This window comes from Podarcis raffonei, chromosome 14 (genome assembly GCF_027172205.1).
Source record: "Podarcis raffonei isolate rPodRaf1 chromosome 14, rPodRaf1.pri, whole genome shotgun sequence".
Lineage (NCBI taxonomy): Eukaryota > Metazoa > Chordata > Lepidosauria > Squamata > Lacertidae > Podarcis > Podarcis raffonei.
In genome coordinates, this window is record NC_070615.1 from 43045950 (window position 1) to 43072171 (window position 26222).

The window sequence follows — 26222 nt, forward strand, 5'->3', positions numbered from 1 at the left end:
GATGTTATGGTCGATTGTATCAAAGGCCGCTGAGAACTTTTCCTTCTGCACACTACTACTACTACTACTAGTAGTAGTAGTAGTAGTAGTATTTCTATCCCACCTTTCTCCCAAGCACACACACATAAAGACATTCACAAGATTTCAGACTTTCTTTTTGTTGTTTAATGATTTTTAAAAAGAAGGTAGTGGTGATACCACTAGGGTAACCCATATTAGGTCCTGGTATCACCCTTTTGTGGGTCCTGACCCACCAATAAAGAACAGTGCTCTGGAACTGAAATTTAGATGTGGATGTGAAGACCAATTGTAGCTTAGCCATAGGCTCTTTGGGTGGCTTTTGACAAGGAACTCTCCCTAAGGCTCAGTTCATGTATAAAACAGAAATAGTGACAACACAGTTGCCATCCATCTGTAAAATAGAAAAAATAATGACCACATGATTTTTGGGAGGATAAATGAAAGAAAAAAAGATAGTTTTGCCTGCCCAGAACCTTAAAGCTATAAAATTCCTCAGTTTGAACTTCCCATCTCAAACATTCAAATTATTGCATACATTGTACATTTCTGCACTGCAAGCTGATCCTCCCCAAAGACAGATGGGCACGTGAGGATGTCTTTTAAATATATTTTTAGTATACATATAGACATTTAACCATCGGAAGAAATGTCGAGAAAGTGTTTGGAAAATTCTCAGACACTAAATAACTTGCTAAAGATAATACGCACTTGGCTAAAACTTATCTCCCCTGAACTGACATGCCATTCACAAGTGGTACAGCACAATCCTATGCTTGTTACTCAGACATAAATCTTACCAAATTCAGTGAGACTTACTTTCAAGTAAACATGGCTAGGACTGCAGTTCTAAACACTTCCTAGTTCCACCGTGCCTCTAAGTATTAAGCTACAAAACTTTCATACAGTCCACACAACTGCCTCATTGGGGCAAGATCTACTGGGAAGAGTTGCTGTGTTCACTGAGCTATTTGTCAGGTATAGGCCAGGGGGGCCAGGGGGACGCAGCTTGGCCAGAATGGCCTCACAGGGCAAATACTATGGCCTAGCAGGTTTAATTAGATCCATAGAACAGAAGTTTCCCACTCCAGATGTACCGTATTTTTCGCTCGATAACACGCACCTGACCATAACACGCACATAGTTTTTAGAGGAGGAAAACAAGGAAAAAAATTCTGAATGAAGCAGTGCATGTATCATTTTTGTGCTTCATGCTGTGGCCACAGACATGTGATTTGACGGTGAGTTTGGGGTAGCCCAATGCAAAAATCCTGAGAATCCATGTGGATCTGTGCTTTGTAACCACGTTTTTGCACCATTGCAGCCCCAGGCAACAGTGGGTGCGTGATTTTTTTGGTGCAGGCTGTAGCCATGGATATGCTATGTGATCTGATGTTGAATTTGGGGTGACCCTATGCAAAGATCCTGAGGATCCATGTGGATCCATGCTTTGTAACCACGTTTTTGCACCATTGCAGCCCCAGGCAACAGTGGTGCGTGATTCTTTTGGTGCAGGCTGTAGCCATGGATATGCTATGTGATCTGATGGTGAATTTGGGGTGACCCAATGCAAAGATCCTGAGGATCCATGTGGATCTGTGCTTTGTAACCACGTTTTTGCACCATTGCAGCCCCAGGCAACAGTGGGTGCGTGATTTTTTTGGTGCAGGCTGTAGCCATGGATATGCTATGTGATCTGATGTTGAATTTGGGGTGACCCTATGCAAAGATCCTGAGGATCCATGTGGATCCGTGCTTTGTAACCACGTTTTAAGTGGGGAGGGAAGGAAAAACATAGAATGGACAAGGAGCACCGAGAGGGGTGTGCGGAGAAGCAGCTGGCTAAGAATGCAGGAGAGGGGTTTTACCGGAGGGAGGAAAGGAAGGCAAAAGTTCCCCCACCCACCCACCCACCCAAGCCAGCCAGCCAGCCAGCCAGCTCTCTCTCTCTTTCTCTCCCCCCACCTGCGTGTTGCCTGCGAGTCCCTAGACGCAGCAGCACTGGAGCACGGAGAGGAATTACGGTAGAAGGAAGGACGCGCTGCTTTCCCCTCTGCTTGCCTGGAGGTGAGGGGTTTTCTCTGCTCTTTGTTCCGTTTGAGCAAACACAGTAATGAAACAGAAGCGGGTGGGCAGTAAGACCCTGAGGCAGAATGCAGGAAAGCAACAGCTTTCTCTCTTGGGAGGCTCGAACGCAGAGAATGAAGATAAACTGGTAAAATAAGGGGGCTGGGTTAAAGCTGAAGGGGAAACCTCAAAGATCCCCCAAGAACAAGGCAGGGGTTCAGGGCTCCCAAAGCCGAGCTGCAGCCTTAGAAGGGAAAAATGGGGCTTTCGGAGGTGGTTTTTACTGCCCCGCTGCTTCCAATTTTTTAAAAGGCAAATTGCAGGAGAAGATGCAGCAGTCAGTCACTCTCTCACTCCCTCCAAGCACCCACGCTAGCGAACAAACACACAGGCAACCACACACTCACAAAGCACACACACTAGCAAACACACAGTCGCGCTGCAGAGTGGCCAAACCTCCTAGCAAGCACTTCCCTGGCTTCTGCTGACCGCAACGAAGACGTCCCTCGAAGAAAATGTGTGATGCACTTGGGCCAGTCGGCTCCAGGGACCACACATTCGCTCAATAACACGTATAGACATTTCCCCTTACTTTTTAGGAGAAAAAATCTGCGTGTTATAGAGAGGAAAATACGGTACATAGTTAGCTACACTTTCTTTTAAAAAAAGTATATTTTATATTAGCTACAATTTAATGACATAAATTAGGAACAACACAAAAAAGCAGCTCAGTTCTGTTGCAGAACAATGTTCTTTAACTTTCAACTGCCTACATTAGAAACACAAGAAAGCCTTACTCCTAAGAAACTCTGAAATACCATGTTAGATATTCTCACCCAAAGAGACTGAGAGTATCTAGTCCTCGAGTATGAATTACTACTTTTGTTCATGCCATTTTGCGACTGCAACGGAGCTTGTGAACGATGCCCCATATTTTCGTCTCCAAGAAGCATTACATCACAATAAGGCATCTGGTATCTATTAAGATACTCTCTGCCAGAGTCTGTACTATTTTCAGTCACGTATAAGGGGGGGGGGGGTGAGGGACCTGAAGCTGTTTGCAGACCAGGAAATCCAGGTTAAATTGGATAAAGAAGCTCTCAAGATGATTTAAGTTTGCAGTCTTTGCTATACATTGATTGCAGTTTTGGTTCTACATTTTAAAGGTCAAATTTGCAGCCAGAATGGCCTTTGTGTTTAATATTTGTTCACATTAAAAGCTAGGGGATGCTGCTATCCCTCTGAAGTGCCTGCTTAAACTATATATTACCACCAATAAGATGTTCACAGAAGACAACATTAAACAGACGAAAATAACTATTATTAGGACAGGCAGTAGCCTTGCTGATAGCTAATAATTATGTAGCCAGCTGTCTCCTAAGATTAGCAGGCTCTTCTTCTCTGGTCTCAACATTAAATGCCACACATGATTGTCAAAATCTAACTCTGAAACCTCCCGAGATTTGCATCACAAAACCCAAGCATTTAATTATCATTAATCCTATACACTTATTTTTATAAGTGTTTCCTCTACTCAGGAAAGCATGTGTGAAGAAGATACACCTGTGCAATGTGTCATTTTGCTTCCAGTTAGAAGAAACAGTCCCTGCCCAACCACATGCATTCCTATCTAGATTTTTATTTTTAAGAACTCTGAGTTTCAGAAGAAAAGGAATGCAATGGAGAAAATGCCCCTTGGAATTCGCAAACCTATATGAGCTGCTTCGAGCTGTGGTAGAGCACACACTTTGAACACAGAAGGTTCCACATTCAATCCATGGCTTTTCCAGTAAGAAGGATCAGGAAGCACATTATGAGAAAGGCTATGAGTCAATGGTGGAGATCCCTTACAAAGATAGGGAAGGGCCCACAGCTAAATCACAGAATATATACATCATATGCAGAAGGCCCCAGGTCTAATCCACAGCAATTAAAAGGATCAGGCAGCAGGTGAGGTGAACACCTGAGACCCTGGAGAACTACTGCCCAAACAAAGTTGACAATACTGGGATGGTTTGGACAAACATTTGGTGTCATGTATAGCCGCTCCTATGTTCCTATCAAAGGAATAAATAATAAATGTGCTTATATAAGGAGGTAAGTTGAATACTGCAAATTACTTAGTAGGGAGGCCACAGGTGATAGGATAAAGTCTGTGCCTACAGACTCTCTGCTTTCTATAGCTGCCCATTAAGATGCACTGCTGGTTTGCTGGACTGTGGTCACCATATGCTTTCAACATAAATATTTAACCATTTTAAAACAAAAACCTCAAAGTACATTTTCATCTGCTGGGTAGTGGGGTGATATTTCTGCATCATAGTCATACTGAAAAACTTCTCAGGTGTTCCTATTTTCCTGCATGGCATATATATTCTTACAGATGTGCATGATATATAGCCATGGTCAAAGAGAACAAAAAGAATCAAAGAATGGCTCCCCATGTCAAGCTTAACATAAAAAGACACACAGGTTGTTCTCTACTTACCTTTCACCGAGATAATCTCCAATGACGGTTTTATTTAGCCCTTCCCCTTTATAAAGGAACTGTGCAATGTCCTCAGGAGTATTCTGCAAGAGGTCATTTTCTATGAGGAACTGGATTCCCTAAAAAGCAGCAGGAGGAAATGAATTCAGTTGTTTTCGTCTTCACAAGATTATGTGTTCTGGAAATATTAAGCTGTGGAGTTATTATATCGATTTCATTGATAAGTAGGAGTTTGCCTATGGTTGACAAATGCAGCCTCATCTGTGCACACCCTCCTCAAAGGTCACCTTTTCTGGATCATCCCCCTTACCTTACTGAAACTAAATCAAAATACGTATAATCAAAATAATCAGCTATTATGAACATCCCTGCTGAATTACACAACAAAGTCCTGCATTCTGTTCTCACAGCGGCCTATCAGGTGCTTAGCGGAAGTCCACAAACAAGACATGAACAAAATAGCACTCTTCCTTGCCTAATCATGTCTCCATAGCATCCCAATATAAATTCCTTGTATCACTAGTTAAAAGATTATAAGTATACAAGGTGGAAAATAACTCTGCCCAAGGCTTTGGACAGCTGCTTTGTATATTGATTAAGGACTTTTTAGCCCGACTAAAGGGCAGTTAAAGTAGTTTACAAGATATAAACATAAAATCTGCCATCCCCTTGTCTCGGTCCAGATTTGGGTCTCTGTCTCCTGGGATTTTAGACGCACACGGTCGCCACATGTTGACTGCAGCAGCCAATGGCTCCCTCGCATGTGTGAACAGCCATTGGGGGTCACTCTGAAACAACACAGACTGGGCATTGCTTTGACGAATATCCTGCAACCAACCACCTCCTGAGCCTCTGGTCTCTCCCACTGCCAATAAAAATAAAATACCTGTTTACCTGACGCTGACACAAAAGCTCTCATACTACAGAAATGAATGAAATGTTTATTTCTTTCTCGCTTTCCTTCCCTCTCTCTCCCCACTTTTCTTCCCCCTCCCAACTCCATATTGCCTAGAACAGTACTGTCTTACTCTGAATAGGACTGATTTGTTTGAAGGATTCTGTGACTTGAAAACAGGGACTCTGGGTGTACCCAAGAATTTAATAAAAACATTTTTAAAAAAAGATATAAACATAAAATGTACAATCACAATTCACCTTAAACCCTCTGAAAAGATAGCAGTGGAAATAGGCAACAATATTGTTCACCCCAGGATAATATCATTAAAAACAAATAAAGCAATTCAGCACCAGATGAAGCATCAGCAGCAGACTAATATGCTTTTAAGGAAAATAAACTGGAAATAAATAGATCTTCAATACACATTTGAAGACTCATAAAGACATGCATGACCCTAAATTGAAACAGATAATACCAAGCTAGATGCACCAGTTGTCTGAGTCAATACAAGAGACCTACGTATGTTTATAAACAGATTAAGGAATTTTAATCTGTCGCATCTTTAATCCCTGCTTCTTTTCTCTATTTTTTCTTTTTCAATATTTATTAAATGCAGGTATATTGTTGACAAGCAACTGATGCTTGTTGTTTGCAAGTCTTTTATTATCACATTAAATCATTTTAGAAGATCTACTAAACAAATAGTAATGATATAAATTATTATCTATTCCATGTTAGCCCTCAGGATGCAAATTACAGAGATAATCTTCTTATAACTGAATATTTGTCTGTTCATCATGCTAATGACTTGACACACAGCATGATCTGGGAAACTTCAATGTGAGTAGATAGAAAAATAGATAACACCATGTAATTACAACTGTATCATCAGATAAAGCAGTTAGTTATAGTAATCTGAGCCATGGAGCTAACTGTGACATTAGCATTCAGTGCATTTGTACCTATAAAATTATATATAGCCTTATATATTATGCACCGTATTTTAATCTAAACTTGTGTCTTTATTTCAGCTAAGGCTGAAACCTGTAATCTGACCAGAATGGGGTTTACCTCTAAGTAAACATACATAGGATTGAAAAAGAGCTACATATAATGGTATGTCCTGAAGTCAATAAAATAATCTCCAATTCTGTCAAATGACTTTGAAATAGAGCACAGACATGTGAGCCGGTTCAGACATAACAGCCAGTTATGATTTGGTAGTACGTGAATTAAATCTTTTAAAAGATACATGGAATCACACAATGCTATTCCCTCCCTCCCTGGCATGTGGCACATCCTATTTTGCTATTTCATCAGAACTGTCAAACTAGGGGGGGTGTTTGCCCTGCAAACCAGGATTAGTAACCAGGATCAAACCATCATTTCCAATGGCGGTTTGCAGGGCAAACACAAACTCTGGTTTACTGGGTTGGAAAAAGGCAAATGGATACCGTATTTTTCGCCCTATAGGACGCACCGTCCCATAAGGCGCACCTAGTTTTTTTGGGGGGAAATAAAGGAAAAAAATTTATTTTCCCCCCAGGCGCGGGGCTGGGGCGGGGGAAGCCCGAGCTTCCCCTGACCCCAGCCCCCAGAACAGGCAACTCTCCGCAAGCCGCGCGAAGTCTGGGCGCGCTGAGCTCAGCGCGCCCAGCCTTCGGCATGCAGGCAACTCTCCGCAAGCCGCGGGAGCCCGGTGCGGGCTCCCACGGCTTGCGGTGATCTGCGCGAAGCCTGGAGAACGAGAGGGGTCGGTGCGATTAGGCAAGGAAGAGTATGTCCTCCCCTTTTTTATTTTCTGTTGGGAAGCAAGTTTGCACCTTTTTATTCAGGTTGGCGTGTGTGCATTTTAACAGGATTTAAATGAGTTTAATCATGTTTTTATTACTGGTTTTATTGCTGTTATCTTAAGCAGCAATGCCACTTGCAACAATGCAACAGAAATGGCAATGGTTCATTTTTAAAATCAGCAAGCTCAAATGTGGTTTTTAAAAATAAACTGGAGATAATGAAAAACAATATTTGTGAACAAATGGAACGAGCATTTGGATGTAAGCAGACAGATTGCAGAAACAACAGCATTAAAATATTTTGCGACTGGACAATTCAGTCAACAACTGCAACCTACTTTATCAGGGCAAACCCAATGCCATTTTATCAGTCTGAGAAGCTATTTTTAGTATAGGAAACTGTATGCTCTCTCTTTCCCCTACCCCACCTTTCCTCTCCTCTACCCAGTCTCCCTCTGAATTGCTTTACTATCTAGAAAACTTCCCTGAACACCCAGCTGGAACATGAATACCAACAATCAACTTCATTTTTAAAAATTGCAAAGAAAGATGCACATTTCACTGCAAAGGGGAACATGTCTGCCAACCATGTTTCCACTCATGCTGGAAACCACTGAAAGCTACGAAATTAGTTACAATTCAAAATCTCATCAATAGACTCCATTTTTTAAATCTGTATGCTTCTGAAATTACTTTGCTTTAATAAAGCCTGCTATCTGGAAATTCAGATGCCCCAAGCAAATATTTTGTCATCTTCGGAAACAAACCACTTAGGAAAACAAGACTCCAGACCTATTCAAGCTTTTAGAGCAGGAAAAAAAGAACAAGAAAAAGGCAAAGTACTGAAAGAAGAGGCAAATATGTGCTGGTTAAGCTGTCTCTCAAAGATATGAGATAAGGAGAATAAAGTGCTTTATATTATTAAATATAGTATATGTAAACATTGAGCAGCAACATCTGCTGTGCTCTTTCAGAGGAACAATAACACGAAGAAATACAGAGCAGGGACTAGTCCTGGGTGCAGGGCTGTATCTGCTTTCTGTGCAGGATCAATACCTGGCATCTCCAGGTAGTGAAGAGAACATTCCTTTCTTGAGAATCTGGATAGCTAGGCTACTGGCCAGCAGCAACAATACTGAGCAATGGGTCAATGGTGTGACTCAGTATATGCTAAACACTCTAAGGCAGTTGCCTAGCGCAGCACTTTGCATGTGACACAGGGAAAGGTGAGCAGTCCCCCTAGAACAATGGCATCCATGAATGAAGCTCCATCTTGGGATCATCCTTGTGAAGTCAGCCTTGATTCCCTGGCAGCGGCTGTCTGTTAGCGCTTATGCCAGCACAGGTCTCTATAAAATCCCCACCAAGGAAGAATACACGTGCCTTATGTGCGCTGATGAAGCAAACAGAACTAGGCTTTGGGAAGGAGACAGGAGGACTCTAGGACTCTGTCAGAGCTCTCAGGTCTCCTTCCCTGTGCTGCAGCTCCCAGCCTTGCCTGGGGCTGCCAAAAAAGGCTTGGCAAGCCATATGTTGGATCACCCTGCCTTAGGTGAATGGCTGAGACAGTCTTATTTTGCCAGTCTTTGGGGTCATTTCTTATTTGTATCGACTGCTACAAATGGTTTGATGTTGCTCTGGCTTTTTAAGTCTCCATTCTTCTGTACAGTTGTACCTTGGATCCCAAACTCCTTGGTACTCGGACATTTTGGCTCCTGAACACTGCAAACCTGGAAGTGGGTGTTCCAGTTGGTGAACGTTCTTTGGAACCCAAATGTCCAATGGGGCTTCCGCAGCTTCCGATTCTTCCTGCAGCCAATCAGAAGCCGCACTTTGGTTTCCGAACGTTTTGGAAGTCGAACAGACTTCCGGAACGGATTCTGTTTGACTTCCAAGGTACGACTGTACTTCATTGTGATTTTATTGTATATATGTTTTTAATCTACTTTGCAAGCTGCCTTGGGATCTCTCGTAACTGAAAAGTGGGATATAAAACTTCATAAATAAATAAGAAGCATACATTCTCAAGAACACAATAGTCCTACCTTCTTGGGATCCATATTGAACTTTTTTCTTCCCATAGCTATTTGTTTATTTCTCTGTGTAGTTTTGCTGTATATTTGTAAGGGGGGAAATAAAAGGAAAAGAATATTACACAGATGTATTTGGTTAAACATCTTTGATGTTTACATTTTAAATGTTATTTACATGTTAATCTTATACAGCTAGTATGAATAGGATGGAATGGCTGAACTTTTACTCCCAAAGTGAAAGGGAAATATTTACCCTCAAAAATAATTCAAAGTAGCTTTGACTTCATTATAGATTTTTAATACATTGTGTTTAAACCCTCCTGACATACATTAGAGGAAGGGCATTAAAGAGGATAATGTGCATGGCTTAAACTCACAAACCAGTTAAACTGGATTATTTCAATCCAAGCCAATTGGCGGTGCAATCTTTGGAGTCTCTGTACTGGCAAATAAGCCTTTAGGTCTGCTGCAGCGCTAGCACAAAACAGCAGCCTATGATGTTGCAGTGGCTGAACATGCCAGCCGAGGACATTGTGCCAGAGAAGCTGTGGGAGTCTGCACCATGTTAGCTGCATCACACAAAGACAGAAGAAAGTGTTGCAGAAACGAGGACACACTGCATTCTAATGGCATTCCAGTCAACACAAACCCAAATGCACCCAGAGCGACACACTGAGTATTAACTTTAACAAAAGTACTGAAAGTGGCAGACAGCACAGCAGACTAGATACACCCTATTTGCTAAGATCAGGATGCTACTTAATTACTTTGGTGTATAAGTAAATTGCACAGCCCTCTTGGTGGCTGCTTCCCAGACTTCAGAACTCCCTCCCTGGAGAAGCAAGACAGGCTGCCTATTTGCTGTCCTTCTGCCAGCAGGTGAAGACAGCCTTTTGGGAAATGACTGCTTTTAACTAAAGGGCGTGTGCCATTCCATTACAATTATTTTTATTACAATTATTTGTATGTTTTAAATATACAGTATTTTATAGATTTATATAGCTTTAATTCTATCAATGTTTTAATCATGATTTTTCCTATATTTTTAGCAGTTTGAAGGGAGAAAGGTGGGGTATAAATAAATTAACAACAACATTTTGTGTCCTATAGGTTCCAGACACATGCTCCATTGATTTTAATGGACCAAATAGCAAGAATCATCTTAGCCAAGTTTAATACTAAATGTGCAGAACCTACACAAATGCACAGCCATCAAGGGGAAGCTTACAATGACGCAGGAACAGTGGTGTTATGTGCAAGGTAAAAGGGAGAGACACATCCCAAAACAGTGCACTCAGTTGCCATTTCTCAACTTTGTAGTGCCCGCGGTGCTGAATATCATAATCATGGGGCTAACTAGTTGCTGTACCCCATCCTACATTTGCTAAACTAGCTCTTTGTGGGAATAAGCAGTAAATTTCAATAATAGAACTACTACTAATTATATTCCCCCCCTTGAAGACAGGCAGTACATAGGGGCCAAGAAGATGATCAAGGTCTCTGCTGGAAGTTAGGCTATTTCTGCAAGGCCCTCAAAAAAGTTGAAGAAACAGAATGCTGCTTTTCCATAAAGCACATATGTGACAAAGTCAGCTTACCTTTCCTCTACACTTGTCAAGTTATCAATTTCAGTCATAACCTCTGCTATTTCAAATTTTAACCGCTGCAAAAATGAGAGAAGAATAAAAGCGAACATTAAACAGCTTTTCCAAAAATAGGTGGATTCCACTGGCTTCTTTTTGAATTTAGAAATGGAGCAACAATCCTATCACAAAAGTCTGCTCTGTTGTATTTACCTGCAATTTCATACTATTCACACACCACTATGACATTTGGGTGTATGAGGTGTTAGCGGAGGGGTAGTACCTCTGGTGGGGGACACCATGTGCTCCTTCTGGGGTAGTTTGTCCACCTTTGGTCCTCACCCTGCACTCAGTTCTCACATGTGGCTCCTAGAAGCTGTCAGCATGCAACAACAGCCACACCTGGCAAATGGTTTTGACTGGCTGGTAGCCAATGGGTCTCAAACCCTCAGTGAGTTAGGACTTCCCCTGCATGAGAAGACAGGCTCCGCCGGATTGAGCGCATAAGACCAATTGTGGGTCCAATGCAATGGTCAAGAAGGCAGTTTCTGCACATGTAGAGGGAAGTAAGGGGCAGATGGGGCCTGTCAAGCTGGGAAGATAGCCCATGTAGGAGAAGGAAAACTCTGATCCTAAACCTCTGCTGTCTTGTGGGACATCTTCAAGAAAAGAAAAGAGCAAGGAGTAAACCCTACACAAATCTGGAGTGGAATCCTAAAAAAGTTGGATGGGGCCTTGTATGCCTCCTTCCAGCAACTACTGCAGCCAAGCTGGTACCAAACGTATTGCTCTGCTTTCCTTTGGACCACATCAGTCAGACCAAAAGGGAGGTCTTATCGTCTGGGCAGCCCAGGACCCCCATGCACACTGCCCAGGCTTGCGCCCCAGGGAGGTCACTATGTGCTATAATGCAGTGGTTTGACTTCACCCCCGGAGGTGCACTCCATTGTCTCTTGAGACAGATGGATGCCAACAACTATGACATCAATTTCTGCAGAGGTACAGCACTTGGGACATCTAATTCTAATAGCAATTATTGGAAATTAACCCCTTCAGACTGTGGTAAAAAGCTACCATAGTGTTTTACAACTCAATACACAGTTTGTATCATTAATTTCAGAGCAACCGACATTTTGATTTAAGGAAAATGTTTACCTCAATATCATCAATTAATTCTTTTTTTCTACGGCGAATATTGAAAAGCTCCTCTCTCTCTTCTACAGAAAGATCATCAGGCACTGGAGGGGAAAACACACACAATTATGTATAATTGCTTTATACTCTGGTACTTCATGTTTCACAAGTAAAAGCCTCATTCACATCAACAGAGTTTGTGCCAAGAAAGGACAGACAACATTCTTAATGACCAACTTTGGAGAAAATAGTGGTGATAGTATACAGAACTTGGTATTAACTGACAAATGCAATTGTCTCAGGGTTTCAATACAAATGACAGATAGCTTTCACATTATGAAAAGTAAACTGCTTTCCATTCTATTGTGTATTACATTCATATTACAAGCATCATTCCAGTAATCAAAGGGCATTAAAGTCTTCCTTCATCTTGGTTCTCTTTTAAATCTGTTTTATCCTCAGCAAAGGGATTGCAACAGCACTTCGTGAACCAGTAGGAACCAGCAAATTTGTTCAGCAGTTACATTAAGCCATAGTTTTTTGTTGCATGCATGAGCCTGCTTCCCACTCCCCCCACCCCTCTGCCCTCATATTCATTAGGCGGTAAAGAGCATATGCTGTTGAGTTGAATCCAAGCATGCCCACTGAAATTAAGGGAGACAATAAAAATTGGTTGGATTCAGCCTCCCCTATTTTTAATTAATTGTTATTTGTCATTATGTCTGAACTGGAAACTGTAATTAGTTTTCACTGTACAATCCAGGATTTTAAAATCTTAATGTGAAGTTGGCTCGTCTGAACAAACCATCATTAAAAGCTAGCCACAGTTTGTGCTAGTTCTGACATAACAAAGCATATTTATAATATGTTTTCTTGTGAAGAGAAGCTTTTGTCATTTAGGGGAAGTATTAGTCTAACAGTAAACACCTTCAGGCTGCCACGTTTTTCCATACATAATTCAAAACTGTCAACTTAACAACTGGACTAACACATCTTTTCAATTAGGAGGTACATCACAGGGTGATTTGGAAACTGTTTGCTTGAAAAAATGATAAAAGGAGTTCGTGCCTCAGACTTCATGATAGACAAATACTGAAATAATTAGCAACTTTACTTTTTCCACATTATCAGTAAAGTGTAATAAATGAAGTCATTTTAAACAGCAAATGCTTTTTGCTTATCTAAAAACACAAACATTTAGAAAACTGGATAAAAAGAAGCAGCAAATGTTACTTTTTTAAAAATAAACATTTTTGTCTCTTCTTCAATGTATTTGACCACTACTGAAGTTACTCTCAATACCAAATAAACACCAGTTGGAAGCATTCATAATACTTGGTATTCTGAATATAAACAACAAAAGAATTAGGAATATCAACCATAAAACATAATGAAGTATTGCCAACTAATCAAATTTACTCTTCCATATATATATTCTAAGCTGCAAGGAAATACCATGACAGAACAATATGCAATTTAGTTATCCACACCTTAAAAAAAAAGTCAACTCACAGCAATGACTGGAAAATCTTGAGTACAAAAGTCCCCCATTTTAAATAGGTTTGCAAACATGGACGCTTCTTCCTTCTCATGTGATGATATTTAAATTATTCATTCATTTATTCATTGAATCTATATACCACTCTATACCCAGAGGTATCAGAGCAGTTCACAGAACAAAATCAAACTATAAAACCACTATATATATATATATATATATATATATATATATATATATAATCAAAACAACAACAACCCAATAACACCCCCCCAAAAAAGAATGACAATTTAAAAGGGCATACAATGTCAATCAAATCAACCAAAGGCTTGGTTAAAAAGGAATGTTTTTGCCTGGTGCCTAAAGGTGTATAATGAAGGTGTGAGGCGAACCTCCCTGGGGAGAGCATTCTACAGATGAGACGTGGAATTTAAAGCTACTATTTTCGTTATGTTTCATTGAATTGGGGGACGTGTCTGTCACTGTCCTGTAGTCAGCTCCCATATACTTATGGGTAACACTTCCAGATCATGTAGGTACTTCGCAACCCATCACTGCACCACCATCAAGATCACTGACTCTGGTGTGGGGGAAACCCATACGAAGGAGAGCATTTACACATCATAGGATTTGGAAACTATGGCCAAAGCAACAAAGAAACTAGGCCAAAGAGCTGAAATCATGAGAAGACATTATGGTATGAGACCCAAATTATGCAACTAAGCTGAAAGTGACAAAGCTTCCAGTCATGCAACACAAGGGTTTGCTACTGTCTAAGTTTTGGTGCAGCGTAGCAAGACAATCCTAAACAAAATCTTAACTCTATTGGTGGTCTGCTCTAGAATTCGGTGTTCTGTGGAACAGCACTGTTAAAAAAAAAAACACACACACACACACAAAAACAGGTGCAATGAGAAGAGGAAATAAAACATGCTAGTGTAGGCATATTTCCTCTGGAATTAGGAAGAGGAAAAGGTAACCTCCACCCAAATGGGTCACTGTTTTATTCTGATTCACTTCTGATTCATATTGCCACCCATTATTCCAAAAATACAGCTACCCAAAATGCCACTAAACCATGCAGTGGCATCACAATGGGGGGGGGCGGGGGCGGTATGCCCCGGGTTCCATGTCTGTGGGGGCAACAAGAAGTCACCCATCCATCTCTGCTGTCATATGTCATTTCTACATACCTTAAATCATCCACAGACTTTTTGTGACATGGTACTGAGGATGTGTTCTAAAGAGAACTGCCTCAAGACACCAGAAGGCTACAGCACGGACAGCTTCTTAAAACAATACTGAAATATACACCAATAAAGATTTCCATAGATGAACGAAGCCTCTAATATTAAGCATTTTTAATAATAATAATAATAAAGCTAAAAACTGTTTTCTAACTATCAAATTCCTAACATTTTTGTAGTCCACTGCTTTGTGCAGGAAGTGCATGGATGGAAAGATCACTTTTTTTTAAGAAAAAAGAAAGAAAACAAGAGATTTCCTGCACAGGGCAACAGTTTCAGCACAACTGAGCAAGCAGCTGAAGCATACCTTGATGTCATCATGATACAGTTACAAAAGAAGTTTCCACTTCTTTTAGTGCCAGAGCATACAAAAAGTCAATTACCAGGGCACATGAAACAATTTGTTTCAACTTCGTTCTACGCAAGAAAATGCAAAATCTATTGGTTAATTCACATTTCGTTAATGATAACCAGAACCATCCACAGTAAGGGTTATTTTAAAGATGGGTTTCAAAGAGTAGTGCAAAAAGGCTCAATAAGATGGTTTTAGAAGAAAATTGCTTGAAGACTCTTTAAAAGCTCCCAATCAACTCTTCCTGAACCGGTGACCTTTACTCCTCTTTCCTTAAGTGAACTTTCGCCAGCAGAACAAGTAACACAGATAGCATGGCCCATGATGTGTATGCCCCGCTCAGTGTCTTTGCATATAAATGCAAATTATATGACTAACAGAACAATGCTTTCCTTTTTAAAAAACATAGTACGTCAGTTGGCAGTTTTATTTTCAATCCCTTTCCTAAGTATCCCTCATTTGTAATACACCTTTTTACAGCCACCATACAGTAGGTCAACATCTTCAAGAAGCTATCCATTACACCCCAAGTTATCATTCCTAGGCAGTCACTGTCAGACCTGCTTAAAATATAAGTGAAATTAGGATCTTTTGTCCCAAAGTGAACCACTTTACACTGAATTGCATTTGCCATTTTACTATCTATTCACTCAGTCTGAAGATACCCTTTGGAGCACCTCGCAATCTCTTTTTAACAACCCTGAACAATTTGGTATCATCAGCAAATTTTGTCACCTCCCTCATTACCCCTAACTCTAAATCATTTATGAGCAAGATAAAGCAACTCAGGTTCCAATATTTGAGGGACTCTACTTTCTATACTGAGAGAACGGCCTACTACTTTTTACTTCCTGTAAAGAAAAGACAGAGAGAGTACAGCTAGGCAGAAAAAACGTCAGATTATCAGTGTCCTCAATCCCCTGCCAGACTTTGGACCTTGCACCATCCTAGACAGAGGGCAGGCCACCACACTGCACAGATACCTGAATTAAACCAAGCGTACAGCCTCCCCATAGGTCACTTCTGGGTCTCTTCCTCCATGCAAAGTCTGGGTAATTTACTTGCAGGCCATGCCAGGGGTTTTTTAAAGTTAATGCGTAAAGCTAAACCGAGGATTGAAAGTTATGGAACTAAATTTCCATTTATGTCTTTATTAGCAGTCAGTGTACTTCTTTAGCAGGCTAAGTTCCAGTCACAGAATTTTGTTTGGAACAGTTTCAAAGATGATGCCCATTTGCAAGCCCCAAAGCCCAGCTTTGTGAAAAATTTAGACTAGTACTTCCACCTCAGGAGAGATGTAAAAAAGGGGTGCTGTCAACAAGTTTGCTTCTTGTCAAGAGACAGACCAGTAGCATTGAAATGGTATCATGTGACAATTAAGCACACAATCCCAGTAATAAAGATACTTTAAAAGGTTCCAGAGTGTGGTCAGTCATTTTCAGTAAAATACAGAATGGTATTCTGTTTTTTGTTAAGACGCATGTTATCATTACAAAAATGCCTGCTCTATATTCCAATAAAGCTTGTATGATATTTGGGGGGCCAGTGGATTGAATTGCATGGTCATTTTCAAGTCAATACCTATTACAAACACAACTGCAAAAACTAAACTAACCGGCCTAGTCCATTATTCCGAACAGCTTTTCTTGTGTCCACTGTTCTACACACACACACACACACACACACACAACTTTTCTACTTAATCACTAGAATCTTTCCCAACTTCCATATAACAATTATAAATAAAGAGTACATCACTTGTAAGCTACTTAGGATCTCACAAAAATTTCCTACAATGATAGATTCGTGGTCAGATTTCATTGTGGGACAATATTTTTCAATACAAACAATCAGCCACCTACTTTTCTAACTACTACAGGGTTTTAAGCAAACTGTGTATTTATAATTCTTAGCAGAATCAGCAATCCTCTGCACAGTTTCCCTTCTCACAGAGGAGAGCAGGAAGTCATGTGTGTAAAAGGTCCACAGACCCTTTGGATGACTGCCATAGTATACAGATGCTGCTAGTTACAGAGGGCCTGACATACACAGTCTAATTTTGTAAAGTCCTCTGGAATCCCCTTCAAGCAGGCATTCTCGTATTTTATTTTCCATCTTTTAGAAGCACGATTTTGGTCTGGGGATGTAAACACACCATGTTGCACTACCAGAAACTATTCAAGTTTTCTACCTTCCAATTTCTCTTTGTTTCAGCTGCCCACACATTCACATCCTTACAGGCTGATTCACAGTATTACATAAGATTGATGCAATTTCCTCCAAGTTTTTCCCACACTCTTCATGTCCCATTCAGGGTTAGTATGGTAATTATTAGATGGGAAGATTTTTACCAGGTAAAACACACACACACACACACATTATTCACTCACTATGTCTTAAGCCTTCTCTCAGATGTTTCTACAGTAAAGGGAGAGCAAATTTCACAGATAGGACATTCTTGGTGGTGACACCCTTTCTCATGTTACTGTCCTCCTAATCTCTGCTGTGAAAGACACAAAGAGCAGGGTCTCCATCATTAGTTACCGTTCCCAGTTTGGTGTCATCTGCAAATTTGATGAGCATCCCCCCAACTTCTTCATCCAAATTGTTTAGAAAGACATTGAACAATAACGGGCTCAGGACAAAACCCTTCAGCAAGCACCCCACTTGTCACTTTTTTCCAGGATGATGAGGAACTGAGCACTCTTTGAGTTCAGTCAGTCAACCAACTACAAATCCACCTAACAGTTACCTTGTCTAGCCCACATTTTACCAGCTTCTCTGCAGGAAGATCATGGGGGCTTTGCCAAAAGCCTTACTGAAATCAATATCCACAGCATCCCCCTGATCCACCAAGTTTTTAACTATTGGGGGGGAAATGAGATTCATCTGGCATGACTTGCTCACAGACCAACTGTTTATCCTAGGACCTTTCCAGGTATCGACATCAAGCTGATCGGTTGATGGGCTAGACACCCTGTCCCCAAGCAAACCCTGTCAAGCTGCTGCCAATTTAACCACAACGTTATTTAGAAGATCTACATGCCTTGCTACTCCACCTTGCTACAGTTCTGCCTCAACTGCAAAAACTGTCCAGCAGGTACATTCATTTTAATATGTATTGGATAACTGCTCTCACAATGCAATATTGAATTCCTGTCAGCGACTTTCGTGTATCTACAGACAGCAAGTGAATCCAATTTGACATACACAATTGTATCCAAGAACAGTTTGGAAAAAGGATCAAAATGACAAGAGAGAAACATGCACATTCATGGGATTATTTTATTTTATTTCTATTATTTATCAAATTTCTATGTCAACCCTGCATCCAAGGATCACAGGGCAGTTGACAACACAAAAGCACAACAATACACAACACAGTAACAAAATAAAAATAAAAATCTCTCCCCCTTCTAAGTTTCAGGATTGTGGGTACCTGGGCAACATTTTCCACAGAGACAATCAGTGCAAATAATTCACTTCATGTCTCTGCAAATCTCCTTCACACTTTTCATTTAACATTCCAATGAATTCCCTGATTGGTTTCCTGTTTCTTAGGTATTTAAAGAAACTTCGTTGCGTTTTAAATCTGAGCTTCTTAAGGGTGAGATATAAATGCAATACATTTATTTATAAAAACATGTATATACCACTATATTATATAAAAAATCAGTGGTTTAAAACAGCAAAATCCATATACAATAAAAACCACAAAAAATAAAATTAGAGATTTTACATTTATCTTTCCTCCTAAATCTAGCTTCCCACTCACTTTTTATTTCTCATTCCTTCATCATGGGGAGTCACTTCTTACATGACATTACAAATTTCCATGCCAATTCCTAAAGCACAAAATACAGAGGTATCATGGCAAATATGAAGAGTGCATTAAGGCCACTTTCCCGCTGAAAATACATTTGCCCCATGCTTCCATTCAAAGCTTCCCAAACCAGGGGAATTGTTAGGAGTGGCCCAATGGGCCCAAGCATTTGTACTGGGCCCCAGATCTCCTGTCCTTTCACTCCTTTTTTAAAAAAAAACTTTTAAAAATGTTTAATTTGTTTACAGGGCAGCTGTGCATGCTGCAAGGTGAAGTTAGTGAGACTGCCTAAAATTGTATCTATACCCACGGAACATTGCGCAATGGGCCCGTCTTTTATGTACAGTGGTACCTCGGGTTACAGACACTTCAGGTTACAGACACTGCTAACCCAGAAATAGTACCTCAGGTTAAGAACTTTGCTTCAGGATAAGAACAGAAATCACGTGATGGCAGTGCCGCGGCAGTGGGAGGCCCCATTAGCTAAAGTGGTACCTCAGGTTAAGAATGGTTTCAGGTTAAGAACGGACCTCCAGAACGAATTAAGTTCTTAACCTGAGGTACCACTGTACTTACCAACACCCCTGTCCCAAACTCAGCCTGTAAATTCGGCATGCAGGACCTTTTTCAGTCCAAGGGCCACATTCCCTCATGGGGAACCTTCTGAGGGCCACATACCAGTGGATGGCAAGGTAAGGTGCAAAACTGGACAGTATGCAACTGTTAAGTCTTGTATGTTAGGCTACATACCAGTCATGCAAAAGTCATGTTTCTGCGCACGCGCAGATCTTTTCATCCAAGCAGGTAAGCAAGAGACATTGCCACTGTTTAAGGAGACATTACAGCCATGTAAAATCACTAAGTGGGGAAGCTGAGTAGGGCTAGTGAGTGGTGTGTGACCTGTGATGGAGGCATGGTCCAGGGAGTGCCAGAGGACTAGACAGACAGGCCTGGAGGGTCACATTTGGCCTGAGATTCCTCACTCCTACTCTGAAGTGTGACACTGCAAGGGGCCACTGTATGAAATCTGGCTGAAAGGAGAAGTATAGGACCTCTTTCTCAGTCAGAGAGAGCACTTGTCCTACAAATAAAACAGACAAACCAGAAGATATTCAGCAAAGTATCATGCTGAAAAGGTAAATGCTAATAAGCACTTCATGCTATCATGTTGCTATACAGTAATGTGCAGGGGCCAAAAAATATTCTGTAGCTTTTAGTGAGATTCTATTGCTATGGTAGTGACAAAATTAACTCAAATACAAAATATAGGTAGCTTTTTAAAATCATAGTTCAGATATTATTTCTCTTGAGACCTTATTAGGCATGTTTAATATTTATAATTGGATTAAAGGGATTAGCTGAATGAGGGCACGCTAAGGGCTTTCTAATAAAATGAGTTTTGTGGTGGAAAGTTTTCAAATAATCATTTAAGCTAAAACAACCATTAATCCTGCATATGGCAGGATTACTTCCACCAATGAGGCATGAGTGTGCAGGCACCAAAAGCGGTATTACGTTGAATTAAAATCTACTTGTTTGTGAAGACTTTTTTGCTTATCTGGCACAGTAACTCATTATGCTGCCTCTGTACACTTACTCAAAAGCCATTTTAAGAGTAATGCCTTCCATGCTGCTTTCCAGAACAATTGTCATAACTAGATGGAAACAAAACATACTGAATAGATAGACAGATAATTTATTACGGTCAAAGACCAGCTCACACTGTGCATTGCAAACCGATCTACGATTATTCCATCAGCTGAAAGACATATTTTGGAATATTAGAGAACTTACTCTAGAATGGTGTGATTTGGCATAAGGCAACTTTATATGTACCACATCTGTGTCTCCACACTCCCTCCACTGACATGCACCGGCAACACCAACGCACTATATTTCTACACCTGCCCAACAAGACTGCAGGTGGTAGCAAGAGCACAGTCAACATGTCAGGCAATCCAGTGGTGGCTGGTGCCCATTGGGTAAGACTGGTACAGCCAAAGGATATAAAAGATGAGCTACTACAACTGCTACCCACATCATTTATGTATTTAGATAATCCACAGATTATTATTTCCCTGACAAATATGAAATCCATTTATTTAGCACCAAGCAGAGGTATAGGGAGGTTTTATTCCTATTTCACAGCCAGCTCTTCCGCTGGCCCAGATGCATCCATTCAAACATCTATTGAGGTATTCATGTTTATAAGTGCATGCACAGAGAGCTACGCTATTAAGTCAGGACAGAGTTTGCCCCCACCTTCTTGTTTTGTATCCATAAATACTGATTGCTTCATACTTTGGGACGCATTGCCTGTTTCAGGCAATCTGTAGATGTACAGTTGCTAGCATGATCAACCCAGATTTATCATCCAACCCAGTTTGTGCATGTCTTCCAGCTCCTTTATTTGTAAACTTTAAGCGAAAGATACATTAGTTCAAACACATCAGTGCTACTCTTTTGCATTTTAACTTTGCCTTTCCTTTCTTATCCTTGAATAAGCTTAAACATTATAGTTCTAAGCCAGTGTTAGAAACCGAGATATGAAAGCTTGGAGTTAAATGGCACCTTAAACCTAGGTTATGGGAACAACAACAGAATGTCTAGGCAAACTTTTTAATAACAAGAATACAAAGCTGAAAATGAATGAATTGCAGCCAAAATCTTATGTTCATTTTGCACATGTTCTAGTCCTCATCTGAAGACTTCACAAAAAAACAAAAACAACCCAAAGCCATGCTTCCCCTGCCCACTCCCCTAATATTCTTATAAGGGTCCCTTCTCCAGCCTTCAGAGAGTGTCTAGAAGTGGGGAGGCGGAAAAAGGTCTTCCTTTCCTTCCAGCAGTGGAAGTTTTAATCTGAAATCTTAGGTGCAGTACTGCGCCCAGAGCTCAGAAACTGCTCACATTAATGAAATTTCCTGCCACAAAACGCACCTAGAACAATGGGAGTTTTGAATGCTGCTCTAAGCTCAGGGTGAACAGTCCAGACAAAGCTCCTCTTTAGTGTTAAGTCTTTCTAATCAGATTCAAGCAAATAACCACACACAAAGTCTTGCACCATCCATCCATCCATACGTGTGTGTGTGCACGCGCGTGCGTGCATGCGTACGTGTGCATACACACACACTTGTACATTAAAACTCACACTTCTGCTTTTAGGCAAAGCTGGAGAAATCCAGGCCCCACCAGGGTCTACAGAAAAGTAATGAACCCACATTGTTCATTCAAGACATATTTTTCCTCCGCCAACTTTTCATCTCTTTCATTTTCAAACACAAAAGCGGCACTTCTTATATTCTTCTGATGAAACATAAAAAGAAAATATCCCTTTATCTGCATCTGAGAGTTTGCAGCATTAAGGCAACATTCTATAATTTTAAAAAATGCCCTTCAGCTACTCATGAATTATCAGATCACCAAGGTATTATATGTAAGAATAAAGTTATGAGAAGTTATGTGTGACTAGAGCATCCAGAAGTCAACAAATTTCGGAAATATTATGGGTTGTGTATCCAATTTTAGTCATTCAATTCACTGGATCTATTCCTAGATTTTAGTTGGATACAACCGGGGGGGGGGTGTCCTTGAAAAAGTGGGTGCTGTATCGGGGCAAATTATTGAGAAGTTTATAATGCACACAACCTTTTCCTTTCCAAAAATGAACTTATGATTTCCTGGGTTGCTTTTCTTAAGCTGCATTAGACATTGCTTGTCAAGTTTGTTGTGTCATGGGTATAACTGGGATGTAAAAGAAAAGAAAGTTTTGGATTTGCCAGAAATTGGAAAAAAGAATTTGTGCCAACAAAAAAGGAATGGCAGGATAAATTATTAGATTATACTGAACTGGCCAGATTAACAAAGACAATTGGGGGACAACCCAGACAAGAATTACTAAAAGAATGGGGGAAATACAGAGAATACTTTATCAAACAGTGCCCCAAAATATATACCTGGACTTGTTTCGATTAATTTCTACAGGAGACTTTGCGGTTTTTAAAGTCATAATTGTAATAATCACATATAAACGAAACAGTATACAATAAGGAGGCCATTTACAGGATAAAGGAAGTCTTTTATTTTTATGTTTTCTTTATGTAAGGGGATAGGAGTTTAATTTTGATAATTAAATTGTCAATGGTAGTGGATTTGTTTGTACATACGAGTTGCTGTGGACTATGTTGTAAATAAATTATTTTTTAAAAGAAAAAAGAAAGAAAATGTTGGATTTATTGAACTACCAAACTAAGAACAAAAACTACAGACCACAGGAGCAAACAATGAACTTTGCCCTGAAAAGCAATACAACTCATTTCAAGAAGGCATTTGATAGTATGCTGTGTAATACAGAGAGCTAGAAAGTTTCATTCAATATAAGACGATTTTTAAAGTAAGTAGAAGGAATATGGCTTCCAGTGCTGTACTGCAAAGGTAATAATGGGTATAGTCATGCTTCAGTTTGCAGAAGATGCAATATAAGGCAGCTTCCCATGTTTCTACTTCAGATATACTGCATGAAGAGTAAAAGACACTAAAGCCATTAGTTGCAATTCTGAGCAAAGTCCATTAGTTAAATTGTCATCTGCTGACTTCAGCATGTTAAGCTGCCTGAGATAAAGGCATCACATTGTAAATGATATTACAAAGCATCTAATTCAGAGCCATAACAACCCAAATCTTCCAAAATGAAACATTAATTATATTGCTACAACAATACAAACTCCATATGGAAAAGAAAATGAAAAATGAAAATAGTCTGGTCCTTTGCCAAGCTTCTCCTCCTGAGGACAAAGAAAATTCAAATGTATTTGAGCATATAAGATACGATCACCCCAACTGAATTTTACAGTCTGAATAAGGAATGGGAAGATAAGCAATAAAACCTTTTTCATCCAGTTCCAACATAAAGCACCTTTGAGAAATTCCTAGCTGAGCTTCTTTTCTTCAGAAAAGCAAAGAATAAAATAAAAGTAATGTTTCAACCATGAAAAAGAGAAAATGCCTTGCAATAATATAAACAGAGGCCAATAAGATATTAGTACCACATGTTACAAAAGGGGGTGGGACCTGCTTCATACCAAAAAATATATATTTCAAAACAAAAATTGAAACACAAGGGGGAAAATCTTCTGGTATGTTAAACAAAACAAAAAGAATTTAAGCTCAGTCAAAAACAGAGACTGGCTATAGGAAATCCAGTCCTGCTTAAGAAAGTGATTTATATTTATAATGCATCTCAGAGGGAGAAAGGAATGTAAATTTTTGTAGCAAAATTAAAAGGACTGTGTGTTGCCATTGGCACATGTTATTTTTCATCTCCCTAAGATGCCTGTAATCTGCTTCCCCCAGGACTCCACTGTTTTTCCATGACATCGTGTTTCATTCTTGTTCTGTATACTCTAATCCCCAGATGGTTTTCCCCCTCAGCAGCACAGAACTTTCACAATAGTCACACATACCACTGGAATATCCCTGTTACCAAATGGAAGTTCCATTTTCTTTATACAGGAAAACACTCTTCACTTTTAAAAAAACAGCACTGTTAAAAACAACAACACCTGGCACTAAAAAAGGAAGCATAATCACTATCACTAACAACCTCTGTATTGCCGATAGATGAGAGGGATTTCTCTTAAAATTAATTATCACGTTATAATAACACTTCCTTAATGCTTTGAGGGGGGGCATCAAGGCATTTGTTGACACCTCTCTTTCTAATAATATAAACTTCCCAGAGTGAAGCCATTCCAAAGAAAGACCTCTTAAGATCAGAGGTGTCAAATTCACACAAACAAAAGAGTTACTTCCAAATGAATTTGACACCAAATCGCCTATTCCTTCTCCCAGCACTGTGGAATGTCTCACTCGTGGAATAGCTGGGAGGGAGTACCATTTTAATCAAGAAGGCACCAACAGACCTGAGACTCAAAGCTAATATATCAATGCTGGAGTGTGCAGCAACATCTAATTGCTATTTAGATGTGTTAATGGATGTGCTAGCACAGCCTAAAACAAACATGACATTACATAACATAATTACGCTTGAACTTCAAAAGCAGATATAATGGTGCAATGGCTTAGTATCAGGGTGTTGGACTGTGATCTTAAGCACATTCTGATGCCAACTTGGGGCGGAGTGCTCAGTCCAGCCAACACAACACTTTCAGAAGTTGGGGGATGGGAGGACACAGATCAGTGGCATTCCGACACTTTTTAGCACAAATCAAAGCTGCAGGTGGCAGCGGCCAGGAAGAATATTGATGACAGAAATTTCAGCACATAATCCGCAACTGCAACTGGCCATGATGCTACTTATAAAGGATGCTACTTATAAAGGAACCTTTGTTATATCTAGAAAGTTTTTTTAAAAAAATCTTAACAATTTAAAACTGCTATGAACTCCTAAAAGATCAGATTTTGACTCCAGAGGCTTTTTTTTTGGGTAACATAAGGGAACCCAATAACATAGCTATTAGAACATGATCTAAAGAAAATTGAAGCTAATTTATGTTTTTTGTGGAAAGTGAAAACAAGACGTGTACTTTTAAAAATAAAATAAAATAACTCTGAGTTTGAATAAATTTTCTAGCACAACACTTTAAAGAGTTAGCGTTGGTACAAATGCTCTGGCAGGGTGTTGTAGCTGTTCCATATACAGTGAATGGGTTCATATAAAACAGCTAGCACTGTTTCCATAGCAATTAATGGAAATTCAAAGTGACAATTTACAGAGACCCACACAAAACAATCACTTCACTCCCATTAATGCATGCTATCCCTATCATTTCTATAAGCCAGAAGATCTCAGCAGCCAGCAAAGGCAAGAGAGCCCAATGATCTGTTGACTGAGAAGAAAGAGTGAAGAGCTTCAGTAGTCGAGTAGACATTGCATCCATTACTTACTTCAGTCTATAAAACTGCAGTTTCCTATATGGGTGTCCAGGAAGTTTCTCCTAAGGGCACGTTTCGTGACAGGGAATTTTATAAACGTGAGTAGTTTTTGAGCTCTGGGCGCAGTACTGCGCCTAATATTTCATATTAAAATTGCCGCTGTTACTCAGAAGTAAATCCCAACCAAGTTCAATGGGGCTTCCTCCCGAGTAAAAGGTGCATGGATTGGGGACCTGAAAACTCTTTTCTCTTCTCTTCTCTTCTCTTCTCTTTTAAACCCAACATGTTTAGTTGCCTTGTTTAATGTACTTTTAATGTATGATGTGCTTTTAATTTGAAATATACTAGCCAGGTAGTTATGATGATTTAATTAAAAAATTCCTTCCAGTAGCAC

The 26222-nt window shown here is 40.0% G+C and overlaps 1 protein-coding gene across 2 annotated transcripts in view; it reads right to left on the minus strand.

Annotated features, from left to right (window-relative positions):
* The window catches only part of CYTH3 (cytohesin 3), a 72784-nt gene that overhangs the window by 24571 nt on the left and 21991 nt on the right, over window positions 1-26222 (minus strand). For both annotated transcript variants that reach the window (XR_008327456.1, XM_053364140.1), the window contains exons 2-5: window positions 12036-12118; window positions 10896-10960; window positions 9310-9376; window positions 4574-4692 (exon numbers count right to left, since the gene is read on the minus strand). Coding sequence is in view for 1 of the 2 variants with exons in the window: in XM_053364140.1 (XP_053220115.1) it covers window positions 4574-4692; window positions 9310-9376; window positions 10896-10960; window positions 12036-12118 (334 nt within the window). In the remaining variant the exon portion in view is untranslated. The remainder of the gene's footprint in view (window positions 1-4573; window positions 4693-9309; window positions 9377-10895; window positions 10961-12035; window positions 12119-26222) is intronic.